At 48.5% G+C, this 22743-nt stretch overlaps 1 protein-coding gene across 3 annotated transcripts in view; it reads left to right on the top strand.

Moving 5' to 3' along the window:
* LOC138582588 (proton-coupled amino acid transporter 1-like) overlaps window positions 1–22743 on the top strand; it is a 626077-nt gene that overhangs the window by 275766 nt on the left and 327568 nt on the right. For all 3 annotated transcript variants that reach the window (XM_069654001.1, XM_069654002.1, XM_069654003.1), the window contains one exon: window positions 20175–20263. In XM_069654001.1, the coding sequence (XP_069510102.1) occupies window positions 20175–20263 (89 nt within the window). The remainder of the gene's footprint in view (window positions 1–20174; window positions 20264–22743) is intronic.

Genomic DNA, 22743 nt, shown 5'->3' with positions numbered 1-22743 from the left:
GAAGCTCATCATGCTGTGTATAAGACCGTCAGAGCTGAATATGTATTCTAGAGTTGCTTTCGAGGAATTACGTTCCCAAGTCGGGATGTTTTCTTGGTTTGGGAACAGCGAGGCTATGTTTTGTATATTTCTCGATCTAATGACTTCATTCCATGCCTTTACTCGCTCGATAGTTGCTTCCGTTCCACCAGTCCGCAGGCCATCGCCTTGTTTTTCACCCACTGTATCTGGGCATTTGCCATTGAAGTCGCCACATATAATGATCTCAATTTTGTCGAATTCTTCATACAACTGATCCATCGTGGCACTCATGTTGAAACAGAAGGTTTTTGTAGACATACGTTGCGGATTCCAATAGCAATTGATTATTGCAAGAAGATTCGGGTGGCCATTTTGCTTCTTCTCGTTGGAGTGTAGCCATGTGGTCAGGATAACAAGCATTTCATATGCCACTTTCCACTTTCGGGGTTCCGTTAGGCCCAGGCCCGTTTTGATTGCAGTTAGGAGCCCCGATGATGGCCTGCCTAGCAGACCTTTCACTGCTGGCGATATTTCCACGGTGTACCCGTCGAGTGAGGGTTGGTCCACCAACCAAGTTTCTTGCAGGCTGACTATATCAAAGAGCCCCAGGTCAACGTCGCCAACTGTCGTGAGATGTGCATGGCCTCTCGTATTCCACGATCCCAGACTGTAATTTTCGTTTTCGGGCTGCGCCCCTCCTCTTTAATTTCGTTGTCGTGGAGACAGGCTGACCCTGGTCATTGCTATTTAGCGGAGTTTTTGTTCCAAGTTGATGTTAGCCACTTCCATGGGCCTTTGGATCGAGTTGCTTTATTTATTGAAGTGGATTCACGTCACAACAGAGAACAAAACATTGACAGCAGTACATTGGTTGATGCAGTAACACCATAGACACAGTTCTTCAAAGGAGCACTGCAATTCCATCAGTCTTTGATTTGGAATGGAGTTTTGGCAAGCCAGGGGTTTACAACACTGTTTGTGCCTGTAAGCATGGCAGGTGACCGAAGAAATAGTACGGATCAGGGTGAAGGGGTTGAATGCTTTTCACCGGTTTTAGGGGGGGCCTGAACATGGCAAAGGGTGCATTAGAGTTTGTTCTTGCTTCTTCTCCACCACAACTGTATTCCTACCACTTGGCTGACTCATGGCTTCCTTTAGTTCTAGTCAGAGATATCTGGTACCTCTCTCTCCCGGGGCACCAGTTTTCCAGGTCTTGAGTCTGGTGGTATATTGTTTCTTCACAGGCTGCTGATAGTCTGGGTAGCCTGGCAAACCCTCCCCTTGCCTGTCTCTGATGGTGGCACCCATCCCCTTTGGACACCCAGCCTAATCAACCTTTCTAAAATATGTAACTTTCAAGGAACCCAAAGGACTACATCGGTACCCATGAAGGAATTAGCAATTGTGGGGTCCTTCCACTCCCAAACAAACATTACATTTAAAAGTGGTTTAACGTAAGAAGGAGCGACATTCACTTGTGTGGCGAACTGCACATTTTCTAGGCAACAGAAGTGCTCGGACTACAACCCTGTGGCCAGACGTGGAAACAGCATCAAATAGCAGAACACTGTGATGTTAGATTGAAGTTGGCGGACAACCCTCTTGATAATTTGCTCTAGAGAGCAGTGCCAGGAATGTGCAGATCAACTCAAAACTGCTGTGAAGGATATTTCAAAATGGGTTAACCATTTCCCGCTTCCCGTGCTTCTGCATCCTCACATCTGAGCACGATTTGGGTTACGTGGCTCCTGGACCCATATCTACACTATTGGGTATATGTCATACGTTCAATATGGCTGTCTGTAGGAGAAAAGTGGTGGTGGTACAGCGTGGAGAGGAAGGGTGAGTGAGGAGAACAGAGTGAGCAGGAAAGAGATGGAGGTGCAGGCGCACAGAGCAAAACGTGGAAGAAATGGGAGGAAAAAAGAAGGATCTGGAGAAGGGAGTAGAAAACAGAGGAGGTGGAACTTTGTGAGGAGAGCAGAGGGAACAATAGAGCAGGATAAAACGTTAAGGACATGGATAATTGAGAGGAGAGTGGAAAGCTGTCAGGAAAGGAAAGTGGAAAGACCTGGATAGGGGGGCAATAAGTGGAGGGGGCAGACAATGGAGAAATATGATGGGAATGATAAGAGTGGAGCAAAGGCAGAATTAGCAAGAGAGTAAATAAGGGTGAAAGTGCAGAAGCATTCAAGAGGAAACTGGTTGGGACAGGAGAAATGAAATGGGAAAATGAAGGTAAACTAGGTACAGTGAAGGATGCCAGGAAAGTGGTGTTAACAGAAACCTCAAGCAGGGCACAGGGTGGTGAGCGACGTAGGCAAGGTTAAGGAGCTAGAAATTGAGGTGTAGGGGGCCTGATCATTGTGCGGTATCAAGTAGGAAAATAGGAGACAAAAGAGAGAGTAGACAAGACCATTAGGTTGAGGAGAGATAAAGTAGTAACTTGTGAAGGGGGACTTTACTACCAAGTGCTGACAGCGACTGTGTGAGGGACGATTGTCAGTATCTTGGGGCTCACACCAGAATTTCCCCCAGTTGAGTACGATCCTGCAAAGCCTAATAGACAAGTTGCACTGTCTGAAACAAGCCCAGGCCCCTTGAGCCAGGCAGGTGGAAATGGCCACCTAGAAAATCGTCATCCGGGCCAAGACAAGGACAGAGAAACACTTCATCCAGTCCAAAGAAGGGGATATTTAAAACCCCGCTGACTGTGTGTAAGCTTCCTTTTACCGCCAAGAGTTTGAGCCCAAGTAAAGTGAGGGACGGATTGGTGGACTCCAATTCATAAGCTGGAATTGCTCCCTTTTGATTTCTTTGAAATCCCTAATCCATGTACCCAGTCCATTCCAAGCCCATGGAAATGTTTATATTGTAAAATAAACCTGCTTCTGTACCTTTTGAGTTGTCTGTTGATAGTCGCACCTCAACCCACAGACGCATCAAGAGGCTTTTACACTTTCCTCTGAATCGCACTGTGTAGTTTGTTTACAAACGTGCTACACCAGCAGAGTTCAGTGAAAAGACACGGAGGTCTACCACTCGGCTCTGTCCCAGCAGAAAAGAAGAAAGATTAGAGAAGACATTACTGATAGTATGGCACAACTCACCCCTTCCCCTCCATCTCTTACTTGAGTCATTAATCTACAATACCTGCTAGATGGTAGCAGATGCAGAAAACCTACAAGGCAAAGGACACCCACCATGCAGATATCTGGATGCACAATGATCACAGTTCCAAGATAGTTCCAGAAGTAGTTCACAGAGCAACTACAAATGTAAAAAATCACTGAGCTACAAGCCAACAATCAAATCAAACAAACCAAATTCCAAAAGCAATCCAAAATCCATCCAGCGTCAAAAAATACCGAGTCCCCCAATCCAAACAAGTTCCACAGGTAAGTGCAAGGTAATGTTCCAGGGGTCGAAACGCAAATCCACACTGCTGTTCCAGTGGCAGATGTAGTGAGGGTGAATGTTAATGGCTGACTGCACAACCACTGTTAAGCAGGACAGACGAGGCAGGAAGCAGCCGAAGGTCTGGTACAAAGATGAGCCTCACAAAACAGTAGAATCACCAACGTGGGATGCCAGCTGAGAGGTGGCGACCCGCGACTGACGGTCGGCTTTCTTCAGCTCGGTCTGTCCGGACATCATGATGTTGGTGGTGCTGGGATCTGTAGTTATTTCAGACGCTTGTGCTCCAAGTACCAACGGAGCCTCCATTCTCAAGCCTCTGGTCACGTTCATAGCCTGCCCATAAGATGAGGCTTCAGGCTCCTGACATGGATCCTTCTGACAAGGCAGTCAATACTAGTACTCGCCTCTCTTCAGTCCTTCACATCTCCAGCTCCTTCTCATCTCCAGCAACTCTGTGGCTTTTCACTCGCTTGATCGCTCATCTTTCCTCCTGATCCTGCAAGTTCTTCTCAGGATCCTAGTCTTCATTGGGCCCTCACCTATCACTCTGCTTACTCTTTGTTTAGCTGTTGAACACCGACATCTTTGTTGCTACCCCTATATCAGCAGGTGTCACACAAGGAGCAGTCATTGGCCTGATGCTCTTCACACCATACACCTCGTCTCTTGCCAGACGTATCTTCTCCTTTGTTTTCACTCGCATCTTTTCTTCTGACAATATTGACATGTTCTTCTCCTTTTCAGCCTTTACCAATAGACTGTCCTTTTGCATTATCCACTGCCACAATGCCATTTGTCATTGGATGGTGCCTCTCTGCCTGATGCTCATCTCTTCTAAGACAGAAGTTATCACGCTCCAGGCGTAATACACCAACCCCTGTCTGCTCTCCAATATTTTGCTTCCCCCTGATATCCTGCCCCATCTCCCAAGGCTTGCACGCTGTCTATGCTCTTTGAGAGCAAACTCACACTGCAGCAGATTATTACATCTACTGCCACCACTTTCATCAAACCTAATGTACTGAACATGCAAACAATTGGGTAGCACAGCTCCTGTCAATCAAATCAGACACATATCTTACCCCCTTATCTCAAGGTATACCCACAAAACTGGGTTCAAGTCAAGTTTCTTTAAAGCCACACCTATCCCTTGTGGGTGCCCGAGGGATGGATATGGACATACCTTCTCCCTGACCCTCTCTGGTTCCCAAAACAATCCTGTAACTGAAGCCACTTTTCTATTTATTTTGTGCAAATTGTATATTGGCTGCTGTATTGAATTTCTTTGTTACATATGTACTCTTACGGCTCGTCCACTTTCCTCCATACTGATGGGACGCCACACGGAATGGGGGACGGGATCGGAGCCTATTGCATGGCAAAAATGTTTAGAACTTTCTTACACTGCCCACATGCCCTGCCCCCGTGTGGCCCCTCCCTCATGCAGCCTACCCAACCATCAGTCCCTTTCTCCACATCAGATGGGAGGGAGCGGACTGCAGCAGCGCCACTGTGTTGCTCTTAAATTGGGGACAAAACTCTTGTGGAACATGCCCAGCAGGTTCTAGCACCGTGAGGGTTGTTCAGGAAGCTTCTCTTCCGCTGACCTGCACAGATTCTGCCTCTCTTGTTTGGGCAAAGACCATGTTTGGCAGTCCTGCACACAGGCAGTTCCTATTCAGGGCGGTCTCTGGAGGCCCGCTTGTCACACTGGGAGAAGAACTTGGGGATCTTGGGTCGGTAAGGAATAAGGGACTTCATCGTCACAAAGGTAAGTGAAACTTTACCAAAAACTGCACCCCCGAGAAAGATAGCCTCTCGGGGTTGGAATTGCATGGGACGGATTGCAGAGAACTTCTCCACTCTTCCTTAGTGGGGCGCACCGGGCAAAGGCCAAGGTCCCACATGGGACTAGTGCTGCACCTCCATCGATCCACCAATGGAGCATCTGCAGGGTAGGAGTAATAGCCCTGAATATACGGCAGGAACCAACACCCCCTGGGCCCGTGCAGAGCATGTGCATGGGAGGCAGCATGCCCCTACTAGCAGAGAGCAATTTTATATGACCTAGCATCGACTCCACATAGCAACGGCATGGGAGGGATACATCTCCAGATAGGCACGCATTGAGCGCCAGAAGAGCCAACCATTGTCTGGCTCCAAGTGAACACTTGCATTACACGCACAGACCCAGGGATCGACACAAAAAAAGAAGCAATGTTCCTCCCCTACTACCACCCCTGAGAGAACCGGAGTGCAGGGTGAAAAGAGGTGTCAGAGCCAACCAGGACCACTGTCCCTACTGGTACACAACTGTTGAGACAGATCCATGCCTCACACAGATTGATTGAGGGTGAGGGCACAGACCTACATGTCAGGATAGCATGTATGGCCGAGCCACGCATAAACGGGCCCCTTCCGCACTAGAACAGCCACCTGGTTCCGGGAACCTAATATCTGATGGGGGCATGGACACAACCATGTCCACAAGCGCCCTAATTAGTACTATCACAGAGCATACTCGTTCATTGAACTATGGGTTAAGCGGATGGGCCCTAGTAGAGAACCGTACCACAAAATCCCCACATGAGGTCCACTGCAGAGGGATGCTGTGGCAACTGGCCACGCTCAAGCCCTACAACCTCATGGGAAGTGTACCAAGGACCCCGCCAGGACCGGCAGACCAGCCCATACTAACAAGATTTAAACAATTGCTCACATGCCCAGTTATGCAGACGTTTTTTGAGGCCATTGTCAAAGAAATTCTGCCACCGACTGATGCACCAAGCCCCCCTGGCGGTGTACAAACAATGGCTGTGCCATTACAAGAGGGCCTGCTCCGCTCTACCACCTCTGGTGCCAACAGGAACCGGTGCATCCACCGCACTGGATCCATGACAACTGAACAACCCACTGATTCATGCGAGGATGACAATCGGACTGGAATTTTCACAACAAATTAATAAAAATAATGGAGTATTTGGAGCTACATATTCTGGAGGCGCCCCCATTGGAAACTGGGGTACTAGCCAAAGTATTATGTAAAAAAGCCGGCAAAATCAGGTATACCGATGCAGCCAGACGTTCAGGAGAACGCCAAGAAAATCTGGGAAAAACCATACATCGTGGCCATAGCGTATAAAAAGTTAGATGCTAGTTACAGACAAGTTTCAAGTGAGAAGCTGTGTGTGATCTGGAATTTTCCAGCACAAGCAGTGGTGGTGTCAGCGGCACTGGCATAACGGAAAACAGTCGGGTTCAGTCACATGGTCTAGTAGTGGGCCATTGCAACATCGGGTAAAGAAGAAAAAGTTTTAGAAAATGCAGGAAAAGCAGTGTCAAAATGGATTACTACACCTCAAGCAAACAAATTGCGTGGCAATCCTATTGGTTTTGAACAAAGAATGACAGATGGAAATGTAGGACTTGCAGGGCATCTCAAATATGAGAGGAACTACCAATTCCTCGCAGGTTTATGCTCGACTACACAGGTGGCACGTGACCTGCTGAATTCAGCAGCAGAACAGTTTAATAGAGCAGCCAGAGGTATGTGCGTTGGCCTGTATTTGCGTAGACTAGCTTAGCTGAGAAGCACAACGTTTCTTCCAAAAGTTCCAGATAAGATAATGGCATTGTACTTCGATGTAACCACACTATTCCTCCACAACACTGACAAAGAGTTTGTTTGTAAAAGAGAAGGCACACACGCTCACAGCAAAAAGCCTGTCGGCCATTTTCAGACCGATCACTAGACCGCCCTCTACTTTGCAAAGCAAACCGACAACATCGACCGGCGGCTTTAGAGGATTTTTAGTAGAGCCAATCTCTCCCCCAGCGAGAAAACACCCGCAGATCTGCAACAGGTTTTTTAGGTACCAACACCTGATACCATTAAGCGAATTGGGCCAGGCTTCATTTACTATTTTGGAGGCGGATAACATCAGACCCATGGACCTTATCAGTTACACAAAAAGGGATTTCAATTACCCCCGTGTACCCTCTCTTTTGTCTCCCCCAACCCTCAACAGTTTTCACCAAACCTGGCCAATGGACTCCAGAAATGTACAACTTTGGATGCCATAGAAATTTGCCATCGACAGTCAATTAGGGGGATACCATTCTAGATCCCTATCTGGGTTCAGCGACCACCTCCTAGTGGAGAAGTTCAAGATGGTCACGCTGAGGGACAGATCATGGCATCATGGATAGAGGGGGATTGGATATATGTGCGCTGGACTTGGATGCGTACATGCACATTCTAATCTGGAAGGGGCACGGGACATTTCTCTGTTTTTCAGTGATGAACACACAGTACCAACGTAAAATGTTGCCTTTCCGGCTGAATGCAGCATCAAAGGTATTTACGAAGGTCCTGATGCTCCGATGGCACACCTCCGTGTCAAAGGGATCCATACATAGCCATATTTGGAAGACTGGCTGATCTGTGCAGTGACACCAGACAGAATATTATGCTCAGTCGAGTATGTCCTACAACTGGCATTTGCGTTGGGCCCAACAGTGAATCGAGAACAATCAATGCTAATTCCCACACAAAGACTGCAGTATATTTGCCTGATTTGAGACTGCTCTTAAGGGACAGTATACCCCCCATTGAAGAGAATCGGACATTTCTGGAAAGTAGTCAGCTGCCAGCAGTAAAGTTTCAGTGACTGCTGTGTTTAGTGGCTTCCTGGGTGCTGGTAGTTCCGCAAGTTGCACATGAGAGAAACACAATTGCACTTGGCAGCAAATTGGCTGCAGAGCACTTATTCTCAATTGGAACAGATTAAACTTCCAAAGAAACTCCATCCAGACCTCGGATGGTTGGTGCAGGAGGAAAATGTGACTGGAGGGTTCTCTTCTCACCAGCACCACCAACGAAGCCTCTATCCACAGAGGCAAGTCTGACCGGCTGGGGAGCAGTGATGGCACACTGGGACATACATGACCTGTGGATGAGAATGAGAAGGAGTATACAAGGAGACTCGGGGAATGGGTCTATGTGGGTTTTTTCGGTGAGACCAAGGGAGGGGAAGGCAGACTGAGAGACCAGCTGAGAGAGGATGAGGGCCGTGCAGCGAAGCATGGAGAATAACATGTGTTAACAAAGTGATGTATTTGGTTGGTGAGGGAAAGTGGTACTTGGGTGTGAGAGTGCATGTATGGCAGGTGGAGAGAGTGACTGGGGTTAGGTGTGAGAGTAGGTGCTGCAAGTGAAGGTGAGTGAACCAGGTGATTGAAAAGGAGGGGTGTAGTAGAGAGTAGTGGGAGGAGAGTGGTAGGCAGAGCATGTATAGTGGAGTGTAGTTGGAGCAGAGTCTACTAGAGTGTAGTGGGGGAAGAGAGTAGTAGAGCATGGGCAGAGGGGAGTGAAGAGTTTTAGAAAGAGAGCAGCAGTAGTTGGAAGAATATCTGAGGAACGGAGAGGAAGATGAGTGGGAAGAAGAGAAGGGAGGAGAGTAGGAAGAAGGGAAAAGAAGAAAAGAACATTAGGGTGAGGAGTACAAGAGTGCGAGAGGTAAATCCCAAGTGAGACCTGCCTGATTGGAAGGCACCAATAATGAAAATCATTTTTCTTGTGTGACCAGAGGTTAAGATCCAAGATCCCAGAAGGAGTAAAGACATAAGGCGATTGCCTTTAGGCATTCACCACTAGTCAGCCAGATCTTACATAGTAGAGCAGCCTCTAGTAACCACCTTGGGATTCAGGAACGTCTGGGCTAGGGTGGAGGGTGAGCAAGGGAAGACGCAAGAGAGATGTTCTGCCCTTAGTGAAACCTTATTTAAACATCTAATCAAAATCGTTGTACTACCAAGAGTTGGTGTGTTCTTTCCGCCATCAGTTACGGTGGGAAAGTTTAACAATATTCATGACCCCTTCTATGACAACCCACCCGTCTCCTCACTTGTACTACAGTCATCGCACCCAAAGGACCCTTCTCAAGTCCAGCGTGATTTTCTGATATTAAAAGCATTGTGCATTCCAGAGAGACTTGTCCCGCAGACAGCCTTCTGCACAGATAACTGAGAGTCTCAGCCTGAGAGTCAGGATTTGTTAAACCACTCTCACTCGCAGGTTATAGCTCCTATTGCACATATGCATGAGTTGAGAACTCCATAAGAAAGTGTCACTGGACTCCAACAGTGCTGGACAACTACTGCCCAACCAGAGGAGCCTCAATATGTTCTGTAAATGTACAGCATCCTCCACATTAGAAATAAATCTTACTGCTGACCCTCACATGTGTCTTTTTGTATTTGTATTCATTTGGCATTTATTGAGCGCTTTACTCCAAAGTCGATATTGTTCTCCCTCCCTGCGGTGTCGGATGCAGAGGGTACTCCTCGATCGTCTAGAATCTCAAGAATTCTTCAACAAGAAGTACCAAGTGCGGCGTTTGCTTTATGAGCTCTGTTGACCAACATGGCCTTCCCGGGGGAATTGTCAACATACCATGTGCATGTGGATGACACACTGTCGACAGAAAGTTAAGAACCATTCACTCAGCAGTCAGTCATTATGAATAGTACAATATATTGCATTATAATTGCATGCAGTGTGCATACCCTCCCAACTGTATTAATGCAACCTGGGCTGCATGGAAGTACAGGAAAGGTCCTACAGAGACTCTTACGCATCCATAGCCAGGCAACCATCCGCAAAGTGAGAGGAACAGCCCTCCTAACAACAACCTTAACATGCTTTACTGGCTACCAGTAAAACGAAAAGCTACCTTATTCACAACCTTAGGCGCCAAGTTCAAAGTGTATGGGGCAGAGAACCTGAACACTGGTGGAAACCCTTCCACCCAGACATCTCAGTTACTCCTGCAGGGTATTGGTGTATGCTGTGCTCTCTTACTTTGATTATACTATGTGGTCAGTTTGAAAGACCATGATACATTGTTGGTCGTCTGCTTACTGTTTAGGATGATACAGTCAACAGTGTTCCAGTCTAGGTGTAAGTAATTTTACATGGGCATATAATGTTTCTCCTAGGTAGTAACGATCTGTTTGAGGGGATTGGGTCCTCCAACGTATTCCATATCTATGACAGGTAATGTCCACAGCTGTGCTGCTTCGGAAAATCTTTGGCGTCACCCGATGTGATAAGTAGGACGCACGACGCCCATAGCCTCAGTTCCGTTTCTTCCGCGAACGTGTTTGCTTCGTGAATCTCGGTACGCCTCGACTCGTTGGAGTTACTGTTTTCTTTCTCGATCAGTTGTTTGTGGTGATGTCTTTCTCATCTTCGACCCCGTTTCCGGGCTTCAAGAACTGCGGGGACTGTGGGTCCAAGATGTCGGTCACGGACTCGCACGACGCCTGCCTCTGGTGCTCGGGGAGGCCCACGATACGGACGACTGTGTCGACTGCCAGTCGCTCACTGCGAAGGCCTTGCGAGAACGCAAGAAGAAACTGTCGGTAGGTCGGGTGTCTAAGCCTCGGAAGTCGAGGTCTGCAGGGCTTTCGACCGATGACTCGAGGGGTGACTCTCCGCGTCGTTGTCGGAAGTCCGGTGGGTCTCCTTCCCGGAGTCAGTCTCACCACTCCTCCGCCTGGCATTCCAGGAAGCGCCGGCATAGGTCGCCTTCCCCGTCCTCTTCCGAGGACTCCGCCCGTCGGCGGGTCGCTTATCCCTCCATGCAAGCGAGACCAGAGGAATGGGCTTCCTTCGGGAAGCAGATGCTAGCGATTCTGGAATCGTAGGGCACCGGTCCGTCTGCGCCTCCGAGTGGGGTCGGTCGGCACCGGTCGAGAGACACCGCCTGCACTCCTTCGAGCTCGGGTGGTCGGCACGGCTCGCGGGAGAGGTCCTGCTCGGACAAGGGTAGCCGTTCTCACCATGCCCGTTCCAGGTCCCGGTCCTCGATGCGCTCGAGACTGCGTGATCCTGTTCCGTCTTCGAAGAAGACGTCGACGCCTGTGGTGCCGAGGTCGTGGACGATTACTCTCGAGGTTCCGTCTTCGAGGGGGTCGTCGGCACCCAGGCTGTCGAGAGACACGCTCGGAGCTCCGGCTTCGAGGACTGTGTCGACGCCGCCGATGCTGGAGGCGTTGCAGCTGACGTCGACGCCGATTCGCTCGACATCGACGCCTTTTCTGTCGACGCCGACTCGCTCGCCGCTCTCGACGCCTTTTCTGTCGACGCTGGCACCGACTCGCTCAGCGCCCTCGACGCCTTTCGAGGCAGTGGTGTCGGAGGGGCCCCTTGGCACGGGGTTTGCCCCTAAAAAGGCTATGGCTAAGGTCCGGCACTGCTTTGGTCCGCAGATGTCTTCCTCTCCCCGCCTGGCGTACATTTCAGAGGGTGATGAAGGCTCTGATGGCGGTCTGGTTCCGGTTACGGTTCCGGATGAACTTATCTCGGCCAATAGTCAGTTTGATGACCTGAGGCAGTCACTGCATGATGCCAGTGGATTGGACACCTCTCCAGAGGTGGAGTTTTGTCGGCCGGAGCCTGGCACTCATGCCGATTCGTCATATCGGCGCCTTATGTCTCGGGTTACCGAGTACTTGGGTTGGTCGGCTCCCCCAGGGGAGTTCGTTCAGGATGATCTCACGGACATCCTTGATCTCGGTCCACCCACTGACCCGGTTTTGCCTTTTCATATGGCTTTGCAGAGAAGGGTGGCGGCGGCTTGGACTGCTCCGGAGAGTCTCCCGGCAGTGGGCAAGTCTTTGTCGCGAAAATACCGTCCAGCCAGTAGCGACCCCTGCTACTTGTCTAGGCACCCCACCCCGGAGAGTTTGGTGGTGCAGGCGGCTACGGCCCCGGCAAAGCAGGCGTCGTATCCTACCATCCCTCCGGATAGGGACGACAAACGTTTTGATAGCTGGGCGAAGAAAGTGTTTTCTTCTGGGGGTATGGCGCTTCAGGCGGCCAACTCCATATGTGACTTGTCTCATTTCACACACACTCTGTGGAACTGTGTTGCATTAGCGGATGATCATATTCCCGAAGGGGACGAACGGGATGGTTTCCTTGCTATGGTTCAGGATGGCAAGGATGCCATGTGTGAGGCCGTTCAGTCGGGTTTGGACTTGGCGGATTGTGTCAGCTGGTCCATGGCGGCGAGCACCGTAATGCGCAGGTTTGCGTGGTTGAGGAAGTCTAGGTTCGCTCCTGATGTGCAGTCCCGGCTCCTCAACATGCCCATTGACGGTGAACACCTTTTTGGCAGCAAGGCTGACGAGAGCCTTGAGAGGTTGCAGACCTCCAAAGCTGCAGCAAAGTCGTTGGGCGCTGCAGTTCGACAACCTCCGCCTTTTCGTCCTAGGGGACAGCAATGGAGGGGAGGTTCCTTTCGCTATTACTCGTCCTTCAGTAAAGCGAGAGGAGCTAACAGTCAAAGAGGACATCGTAAGAGTGCCAGAGGTGGAAACAAAGGTACTCGAGGTGCCAAGGCTGCTCGGGCAGCTGCCTCTTTGCCCTCAGGCAACGCCGCAGCCGCTACCACTCAGTCATGAGGCCAGGTCCCATGGTTCGCCGGTTGGGGGAAGGCTGGCGCAGCATCTTGTAGAGTGGCAAGCCATTACTTCAGATGTGTGGGTTCTGGAGATCATAACCCACGGCTACTGTCTTCCTTTTCGGCAGAGGCCTCACGACAATCCACCAGGGAACCTCTCTCTGAAGAGTCCGGATCCGCTCCTTGCGCAGGAAATTCAAGCCCTGCTGGAGAAAGGCACCATAGAACTGGTGCCTGTAGCGGAGAGGAACAAGGGATGGTATTCCCCTTATTTTTTGATTTCAAAGAAAGACGGGGGATTGAGACCCATCATGGACTTGCGCAGTTTGAACAAACTCCTCAGGAAGGACAAGTTCAAGATGGTGACTCTTTCTCGTCCTCCAGGCCCTTCAACTTCAGGACTGGTTGGTGTCTCTCGACCTCAAGGATGCTTACTTCCATGTGCCGATCCATCCCAAGCACAAGAAGTACCTGAGGTTCGCGGTTGGTGACTCGCACTTTCAGTTTCGGGTCCTGCCGTTCGGATTGACCTCCGCCCGAGGGTTTTCACCAAGCTCATGGTGGTGGTGGCAGCGCATCTCAGGAAAGGGGGGATTCACGTCTACCCCTACCTGGACGATTGGTTGATCAGGGGGAGCTCTCCCGAGCAATTCCTGGATCATCTGTCCGTCACCTGCCACTCCCTTCACAGGCTGGGCTTCTCCCTCAATTTAAAGAAGTCCCATTTGACACCAACGCACCGGCTCCAGTACATCGGAGCAGTGCTCGACACGTCCCTGGGGCAGTGTTTTCCTCCTCAGGTGAGGGCTCCTCACATTCAGCAGATGGTGCACAAGTTCCAGTTTGCCCAGACTCTCCCAGCGTCCGAGTTCTTGAGACTGCTCGGCCTCATGGTATCCTGCATTCTTCTGGTGCCAGAGGCTCGTCTGCGGATGAGATCTTTGCAGTGGGCGCTCAAGCTCCAGTGGTCTCAGTCCTCCGGCAGGCTGTCGGACCCTGTTCAGGTGCCGCCCTCGGTAGCCCGGGACCTTCTGTGGTGGGCCGTCGAGGGCAATCTGATGAAGGGTGCCCCATTTTGGCTGCCCTGGCCAGAGGTGACGATCGTGACGGACGCATCCCTCATGGGATGGGGAGCTCCTGCCAACGAGCTGACAGTCAACGGTCGTTGGTCTCCGTCGGAGTCCAGACTCCATATCAATCTGTTGGAGCTGAAGGCCGTCAGGCTAGCCCTGAAGGCTTTTCTGCCGACTGTGCGCGGGAAGAGTGTCCTGATTCTGACGGACAACACAGTGGCCATGCACTCCCTCAACAAAAAGGGGGGGGGGGCAGGGTCACTTCCGCTGTGCAGGGAGGCGATGCAGCTCGAGTTCTGGGACATCCAGCAGGAAATTTCGATCTCGGCAGTTCATCTGGCCGGAGACAACAACGAGACGGCGGACGCTCTGAGCAGGCAGAGCATGATCTCTCACGAGTTGGGAGCTGGCTCAGGAGATTCTCCTGGAGATCTTCGCCCTTTGGGGGACCCCTCAAGTGGATCTCTTCGCCTCCAGTGTCAAGCGGAAGTGTGAAAGGTTTTGCTTGCGGGAATTTCCTCCAAAAGGAGCCTTAAGAGACGCGTTTCTTGGTCATTCCCACTGCTGTACGCATTTCCTCCAGTCCCCGTCATCCCGCAAGTGTTGCGGAGGTTCGGTTCCCGGATGATCCTCATTGCTCCGGCGTGGGCCCTGAGGACGTGGTACCTGGACCTTCTCGACTTGTCCATCCGCCCTCCACGTCGTCTTCCCTACCGAGACGATCTGCTCTCACGGGAGGGGTGTCCGGTTCTCCATCCAGAGGTCTGATCCCTCAATCTTCACGCTTCTGAAAGGTTGAGGTATAAGGATTGGGACCTCCCTGAAGACGTGATGGAGGTGTTGCTCTCGGCCAGGCGGCCGGCAACTAAGTCTCTGTACCGTTGCCGTTGGAGAATGTTCTGCGACTGGTGCAGAGTTCAGAATGTGGATCCTTTTGAATGCGACATTCCCATGGTTTTGTCTTTTTTGCTTTCTTTGGCCCACAGGGGCTTGCAAGTGGGGACCATTAAAGGTTACCTGGCGGCGCTGTCCATATTTAAGCGCTCGTCTGAAGAGTGTTCCTATTTTAAGATTCCTTTAATTTTGCAGTTTTTGAAAGGGCTCACTAATGTGTTCCCTCGGTCACCTTTTTTGGTGCCAGGTTGGGATTTGAACCTTGTTCTTAAGTTTCTTATGGGTGCTCCGTTTGAGCCTTTACATTCATGCCCTTTGAGGCTGTTAACTCTGAAAACTGTGTTTTTAGTTGCGGTTACTTCCGCTCGCAGAGTGAGTTACAGGCACTTTCAGTTAAGCCACCCTTCACTGTATTTCACAAGGACAGGGTTGTCCTTAGAGTTTGTCCTTCTTTTCTTCCGAAGGTAGTTTCGGAATTTCATTTGAGCCAGAAGGTTGTTCTTCCGGCGTTCTATCCTCCTCCACATCCTGGTAAGGAAGAGGAGAGGCTCCATAGGCTTGATCCTAGGAGAGCGTTGAGCTTCTATATCTCGCGCATGTCCCGGGTCAGAGTGGACGATCAACTTTTCATTGGTTACGCTGGAAAGCGTTTGGGACAAGCTGTGACGAAACAGACTTTGTCTCGTTGGATTATTTTAGCTATCTCCGAGTGTTACCACTTGGTGGGTAAGGACCCTCCGGCTGGCTTGCGGGTCCATTCTACCAGAGGAGTGGCTGCGTCTACTGCCCTGCAGAGGGGAGTTCCTATTCGTCACATCTGTGATGCAGCCACCCGGGCTTCAGTACATACTTTTGTACGTCACTATTCCCTCGATTCCATCAGGGGGCAAGATCTGACCTTTGGCAAGGCAGTTCTCTATTCCGCAATTTGATTGGGCATGCTAAATTTGTATTCTAAATTCTTTCCCACCTCCTTGCTTGGTACTGCTTTGGGAGTCTGTCATATATATGGAATACGTCCGAGGACCCAATCCCCTCGAAGAACAAGTTACTTTCTTACCTGGTAACGTTCTTTTGATGGGATGGTCCGACGACGTATTCCATATCGCTCCCTCCCTGCCTTCCCCGCTGCAGAATTTCTTTTGCGATTGCAGCTTGCGTTCCGCAAGGCCTCGTGTGTCTGACTGGCAGAAAACTGGTGGCACACGTTCTGGGAAAAAACTATAACTGAGGCTATGGGCGTCGTGCGTCCTACTTATCACATCGGGTGATGTCGGCCGTCGGAGGAGGTCCTGTGGGAAGGCGCATAGATGCAGGACGCAGACGCCAAAGATTTTCCGAAGCAGCACAGCTGTGGACTTTACCTGTCATAGATATGGAATACGTCGTCGGACCATCCCATCGAAAGAACGTTACCAGGTAAGAAGGTAACTTGTTCTTCGTGGGCATTTCTGGCATATGGTGACACTATGGGAGTATAAGAGCTGATTTAGAATGTCAACAGGGTCTCTCTGTTCACCATGGGGCTGATTCATGGAATTATTTGCGCCGAAAAACGGGGATTTGGGCACCATTCTGCCCGCAAATCCCCATTTGTTAAAGAGGGATTTGCAGGCAGAATGGCCACAAACCCCTGTTTTTCGGCGCAAATAATTCCATGAATCAGCCCTTGTGTTGTACTAAATAGCAGCTCTTAATTCATTTGACAAGCTGATATTTTGGTGACAAAATGCTAGTATTTATTAAGATGAAAGCTGATATTTCGAGACAAAATGAGTGCATTTATTGTAAATGAACGTCTGAAATTTTCAAAACGTTTCAACGTGATATTTGAGTGATCAGTCACTTTGCTTTGGGGACCCCACTTCATGATAAGGAATGTTTTCTATAGTTCTGGAGGCCATCTTTATGCAGCAATTACACCTAATTCTTGGCTCACGTGGACGCAGTTCATGATCTATAGTGAGGCGACAACATCCACCGGGGTGGGCGGAACCCTGGCATTTTATGTCTCACACGCCCGAGTTAAGCGCATGAGCACAGCAGGGACCTTTACAAGGGCCCCACAGAGCTGTTACTGCCAGGCGCTGCCCTCCCTTGATGGAGTTAGAACCATAAGCGCCTGCGTTCAGGGCTTTAAGTGGGCAGGGGAGGAACCTTGGCAACCTCAAAAAACTGCTTTTGAGCTGGATTTGCCGGGTTCCACTCGACCATCAGAATCGATTTCTTAAATAGATAATATTATATGAAGTCCTCATCGCCATCTTGTGGCTAAAGTGTGGGGAGCAATTTGGCTAAAAAGTGAAGTGCACTTAGTTCCCATTTATTGGGGGTGACGTGTTGCCGTTTTTGCCCCCTCACTCCCAGCGGCAGCAGCCAGCAGCGATGGATTACAGGGCATCAGCTGCTTCATTGCTGCTCTGCACTTGAGTCACTTTCCCACTTGCGTTTGCAAGCTGTTCGGCCCCATTAAACCACTGAGTACTCAGCTTTTTCTGTTGCAGGCCACATTAATCTGGTTTTCAATTTCCAAAGAATGTTTTACTTAATAACTTAAGGTATGCACGCCAGGTCTGGTTGAAATTATTATGCAGCTTTATAGTGACACGTCTCTTTACTTAAGAATAAATCAACAAGGTAAATTATCCGACAGAATATCTAAATACACAGGGCTAAATCGGGGCTGTATCCTTGCCCCTGCTTTGTTCAATTTGTTTTTCTCAGATTTGAAAGAATGGATGAGTACCACTCGGGCCTACCCACCTAGAATCTTGGGACAGGTGATTCATTGGATTTCTTAAGCGGATGACCTTCTAGATCAGACCCCCAGTGGAGTACAGAGTACATTAAACCCGCTAAAAAATGACACCTCCCTTAGCAACTTGATGCTAAAAGTTTCTAATACGAATATTATGATTTTGAAGTCCGCAAGAAACAGAAATGATGCTAGATTTAACAGGTCTCTCTCTAAAATCCCATTGATAAAAAAGCAAGATATACTACTATTCTGCCTGTCAGAATGTTGGTGTGCAAGTGATGCATTCTTTGGAATGTAGAGCGTTAGCCTAGGTGAGTGTTCTAGGTGTGTGTACTACTAAGTGGCAATTATAGCTGAGCTGGCTGAGGTGCTGGATGTGTGAAGAATCCTACGGACCCCTCACTGAAACCCTGCCTAAAAGTCTCATCCCAGGTGGCCAGGGGAAGGCAGACACTTCCTGATCCCAACCCTGGGGGTGGTGTACTGCAGGAGGATCCTCTGGGAGGAGACAGGCCCAGGGTGGTGAGGAGATTCAGTGGGATAAGGCAATGTATTTTCCTACTCCCAAGTGTACAGTGTAAAGGAATATGGAAATGTTGTGTTTAATAAATTACCTTCCTCTCTAACAGCTAATTCTAACATTCCTTTTCCTAATGAGTTCAGGGAAATTAAATCTACCCTTAAAGGACTAAAATGTTAAAAGAACATATTTGTTTGAAGGGGACTATTAGTCCCAGAATCACAGAGGTACTGGGACGAGGAAGAGGGCTGAAGAGGCATGCTGATGTAGTGGTCAGGCAATTAGGCCTAAGAGCAGTTGCAGTCGTCCAGGCAATTGAGCTTAATAGAACAACACCTGTTGGAACCTCAGAGGCATAAAAGGCCCCCTCAGGTGCAAGGAAGGAGGAGGAGTGAAAGGCACTGGAACGTGAGCTGGAAGGCACACTGTAGCAGTAGAAGCAGAAAAAAGCACAAGGCTGGACAAAACACACAGAAGCGAAGAACAAGACGGATGCCGGAATGGGGAAACAGCAGATTTCACCTGCAAGTTCTGAGAGAGTCCTGTTCTCCCAAAATCTGAAGTGCAGCGGCTGCGTAGCAGAAGACGTGCTGGGGACTGAGGCAAGAAGCAAGAGGCAAGCCAAGGGTCTCCAGAGCAGAAGGAACTCCCAACAAATGTGGCCAGACCAGAAACACCTGTTCACGAGAAGGGATTGGGTCCCCCAGCAAGCCAGAAGCAGTAGAGGGTGTAGTGGAAGCTGGGAAAGCAGTGCAACGCACAAAACAAGTGTCAAAGAAGCAGATGAGTGAAGCACAGCGTTCTAAGACATTGCACAAGCCTTGTCAGTAACAGTATCCAGCTCCTTACTGACTCGCGTGTAGTTTTGTGCAAGTTAAAGCTTTTCGTTACATTCAAAGCCTAACAATGGAAAAATAGCACTCGGGTATGCTGTGAAAGACCTATTGCTCGCGTGAGAAGCTAAGTTACTGAAAGATTGACAAACTGGGCAAGGGCGGCGATGGGCAAATGTGGGCTCTACGTTTGGAGCAGTCTGATTGGCTGTGCTTCCTTCTAAGGTGGTTGAATGAAAGCTTTCAAAATCCACTTATTACCATATATCACCAGTCTCTTGCCTGAACCACAGAAGATGTCAGTAGCGTCTCCTCTGTAGGATCTGTCTGACCATAAGCACACCTCTGCTGTCTATACCTCAGAGTCTCGGATTTGTGTAACTTGACTGAGAATAGGATGGGACTTTGAAAAAAGGGATAGGTTGAGTGGATGCATGGAGATTTGTTTACACATGTTTTTAAATGCATGGACGCCACATCAGATTGCATACACAAGAAGAAGTGGTTATTCAGAGGGGCAATGATTGGTAAGAAAATTATTTTGTGGAATTGGAAATCTACATTGACTTTGAATATTGAGACATGGTTAACTGAAATGCACGCCTTGGCAGAAATGGAGAGGATGCTTTACAGGGGATAAGGGAAGATGGGTTTGTTTGAGAAAATCTGGGGTAAATTTCTACTGTTATACTAGACTTGGTGTAGTACATGTGTAAGTGGGGGGGTGGAAGGGGAGGGTAATTGAGAGATGTAATAGATTTGGTGGGGGGTTATGATTTGATTTAGATCTCGCACTGTACATAGTTGTTTTGCAAAATGCATTGATTATTTTCAGTGTTTGTCTGTTTCATGGAAAGTATTTTAACGTTTGTAACATGATATTTTGTAAATACATGTTTACAACAGATTGCATACACAGGATTCGTTTTTATTAAACATTTGTTTTTTTTTTACATTAAACAGCTATGTATTGCCAGTTTCTTTGTACTTTGTATTAAAAAAAAGTACTGCTTGCACCGTAATTCAGCACACCTTTTATACTTGCCCAATTTGAAAGTTCACCAGCCCCAACCTCTTGCATCCCAGGTGAAATGCGCTGCTGCTTCATAATGAACATGTAGACATGAACTGTAAATACATGTGTCGTCTTGCTCTACTAAAGGTGCCCCTCTCTTCTATCTGCAGCTGGGTCCGCTGAGTCTGCTTGTGATGGGTGCCATTGCTGTCCACTGCATGCACCTTCTGGTGAAATGTGCTCATCATATCTGTCTGAGGTAAGGGCTCCGGGCTCCTCGTCTGCTGCTGCCTTTGTGATGTTGACTTGGATCAGTTGTGGAAATTGAAAAAATGTAAAGGGGGATCCCACAAGGGTTGGAGTTTGGAGGAGAGGGCAGGGTTCTGAGGAGGCAGAGTTCAGAGGGGGCGGAGCTGGCAGTTGAACTCTGCTCTAAGAAAATGTTCACAATATTAGTTTTAAAATGGTGCCATTTTTTTCAGGCTGCTTCTTTTCAATAATTACGCTGGAAAAATATAAAAGGTGCTCACCTTTTAAATCCAGCAATCTATAGGGCAGTATTCCCTGGAAAACAACATATCCAAATATAAGACCTGTGCTTTGATGACAATTTTGTGTGGTTTTGTGGGTAAGCGTCAACATTGGGAACGTGCGACCTGGGATAAATCCTGGTAGCCAAACACTTGAGCAAGATTGCTGGCCTCAAAAACACCCAAAGTGTGCTGTGTCTGCCCTCTGAAGAAAAGCTACACTGTCCACCCACATGCATCCTTTCCTTGTGCCCTAAAAACCAGCACAGGGCCCCAATGAGGGAAAATAACTCTTCCAGTCTCCAGGATTGTAAACTCTCTTCCCACAAGACATCCTTGGCCAAAATTCACGACTCACTTGCACTCCTATCTCCCCTCCTCACCCCCTGTTTGGCGTTCAATTTAACAATGCTCTGCTTTATAAAAGATTGCCTGAAAAGTATACAAACCAGAGTAAGGTACACACACAAATATATTTAAGGATTTATGCATTTTCGTGCGTACCTTACCGTGGTGTGTGTACTTTACCGTGGTGTGTGTACTTTGCAAGCCATATTTTTTAAACAAAAGGAGAAATATGCTAGGAAAAACGTGTACGATTGTGACATTCCTCCCCTCTTTACTGAGAGACTACAAATACCAGAACCCTTGCGGGCATATTTCACCATGTCCCCAGCTTTGCGTGCATTCCCTCTGTGAAGATGGGGTCTCGGTAATGTAATTTGCTCTAGGTACGCTCGCGCATAGCAGATTTGCTCACAGACCCACCAGGCTGGTCCCGCGATAAGGCCAGACATCTGATGCCAGATCTCGGACCCAGCAAGAGCCGGCCCATTGGCCAGCGCTGACTTCGGCTTTGAGTCGTGAGGCTAAAATCTCTGCATACCTTGGTTTTGCCAATAGTGTTTTTTTTTTTACTGCCTATGTAGTTCCTCCATAGCTCAGCATACAGACTGGCGCCAGTACCAAGTCATTGAGGCTCAGATGAATAAATTACTGAAACCCTATTTTTTAGATGCAATAATTCTTAACAAAATAAAACCTCCATAATATCACGTTTCTATATAGAGCTTCATGCCGGATTACTGCCTGTCTTAAGTGCTGTAAAATGTATTATTATAGCCTAATTTAATGCTACTCAATTTATCGACTTGGGAAGGATAACGGCTCAGTTCCGCTGCTGGGATTCAAACCTGTGTCTGCAGGTTGCATTCAGAGGTCACAATCAAGTATTTAACTCACTGAGTTATATGTTTTCCAGAATAAGATCACAGTGTAAAAACACTTGTGCTTTAAACATACCTTTGTCAGCCAACTACCAATGTCCCTCATAGATGTTCAGCCATCACTGATATTCTTCATTGTTTGGGGCTAGTTCTTGTGAGGTAGATCACATGCTTTGAGAGTGATGTGTTAAGGGTGGAAGCTGGGGGTCAAAACATGTCACTATGTTGGTAACTAAATATATAATCGGGAAAACGTAATGCAATGAGGCATGGTATACAATTTCAAGTTGAAGGCTGGTACCCACACACACAAGCCACTCGTCCTCACTTTCAATGAAGGACAGTGCATGATGCGACTAACACACACATCTCTTCAACTGTAATACACAGTCATAGAATGTGGAGGAACCACCCATACTGCATGCATATTTAGGTCATAATGCAGAAGTAAAACTGGCTTTAGAAATGGAGTGGGTCAGTGAGTTAGAAATGTTTGTTTGCTTGAAACGGATGTAAGGGGAGATGTCGAATTTCGGCCTAGGAGGATGAATATGTTCCAAACCGTGCTTCCTCCCATCACTAACATCTTGTGGTCCTGGGCACATCACCTATCTATTTTGTGTTTGACCACTTAAGGGCCAAAATACTGAGTGCATAAAATAGTGGCCACTGAGAAATGCCATATATACAGTAAAACAACTGGCAGAGTGTAGTGTTGACAAGCATGAGACGGAGAGGGCAAGCTATCATTCAGTATTTATTTGTTCTTTTTATCAGTTATCTCGTTAGAGAAATCCATAATAGGAGCTCTGCCGTGCTCTTCCTCTCTCTTCCTTCCCAACCGTCCTTTCTCTCGTCCTCCAGGTTCCACCTTCCAGAACTCCTCGTCACGATACTACACCCACACCTATACAAAGATCCTTCTTTCGACTACTGAGTATATTCTCCAAGATATTTCGGTCTCCACCACTTTCTTCCACTCG

Source organism: Ambystoma mexicanum, chromosome 3q (assembly GCF_040938575.1).
Source record: "Ambystoma mexicanum isolate Mex_15411 chromosome 3q, UKY_AmexF1_1, whole genome shotgun sequence".
Taxonomy (NCBI): Eukaryota; Metazoa; Chordata; class Amphibia; order Caudata; family Ambystomatidae; genus Ambystoma; species Ambystoma mexicanum.
This window is presented reverse-complemented; position numbering and strand designations above follow the sequence as displayed.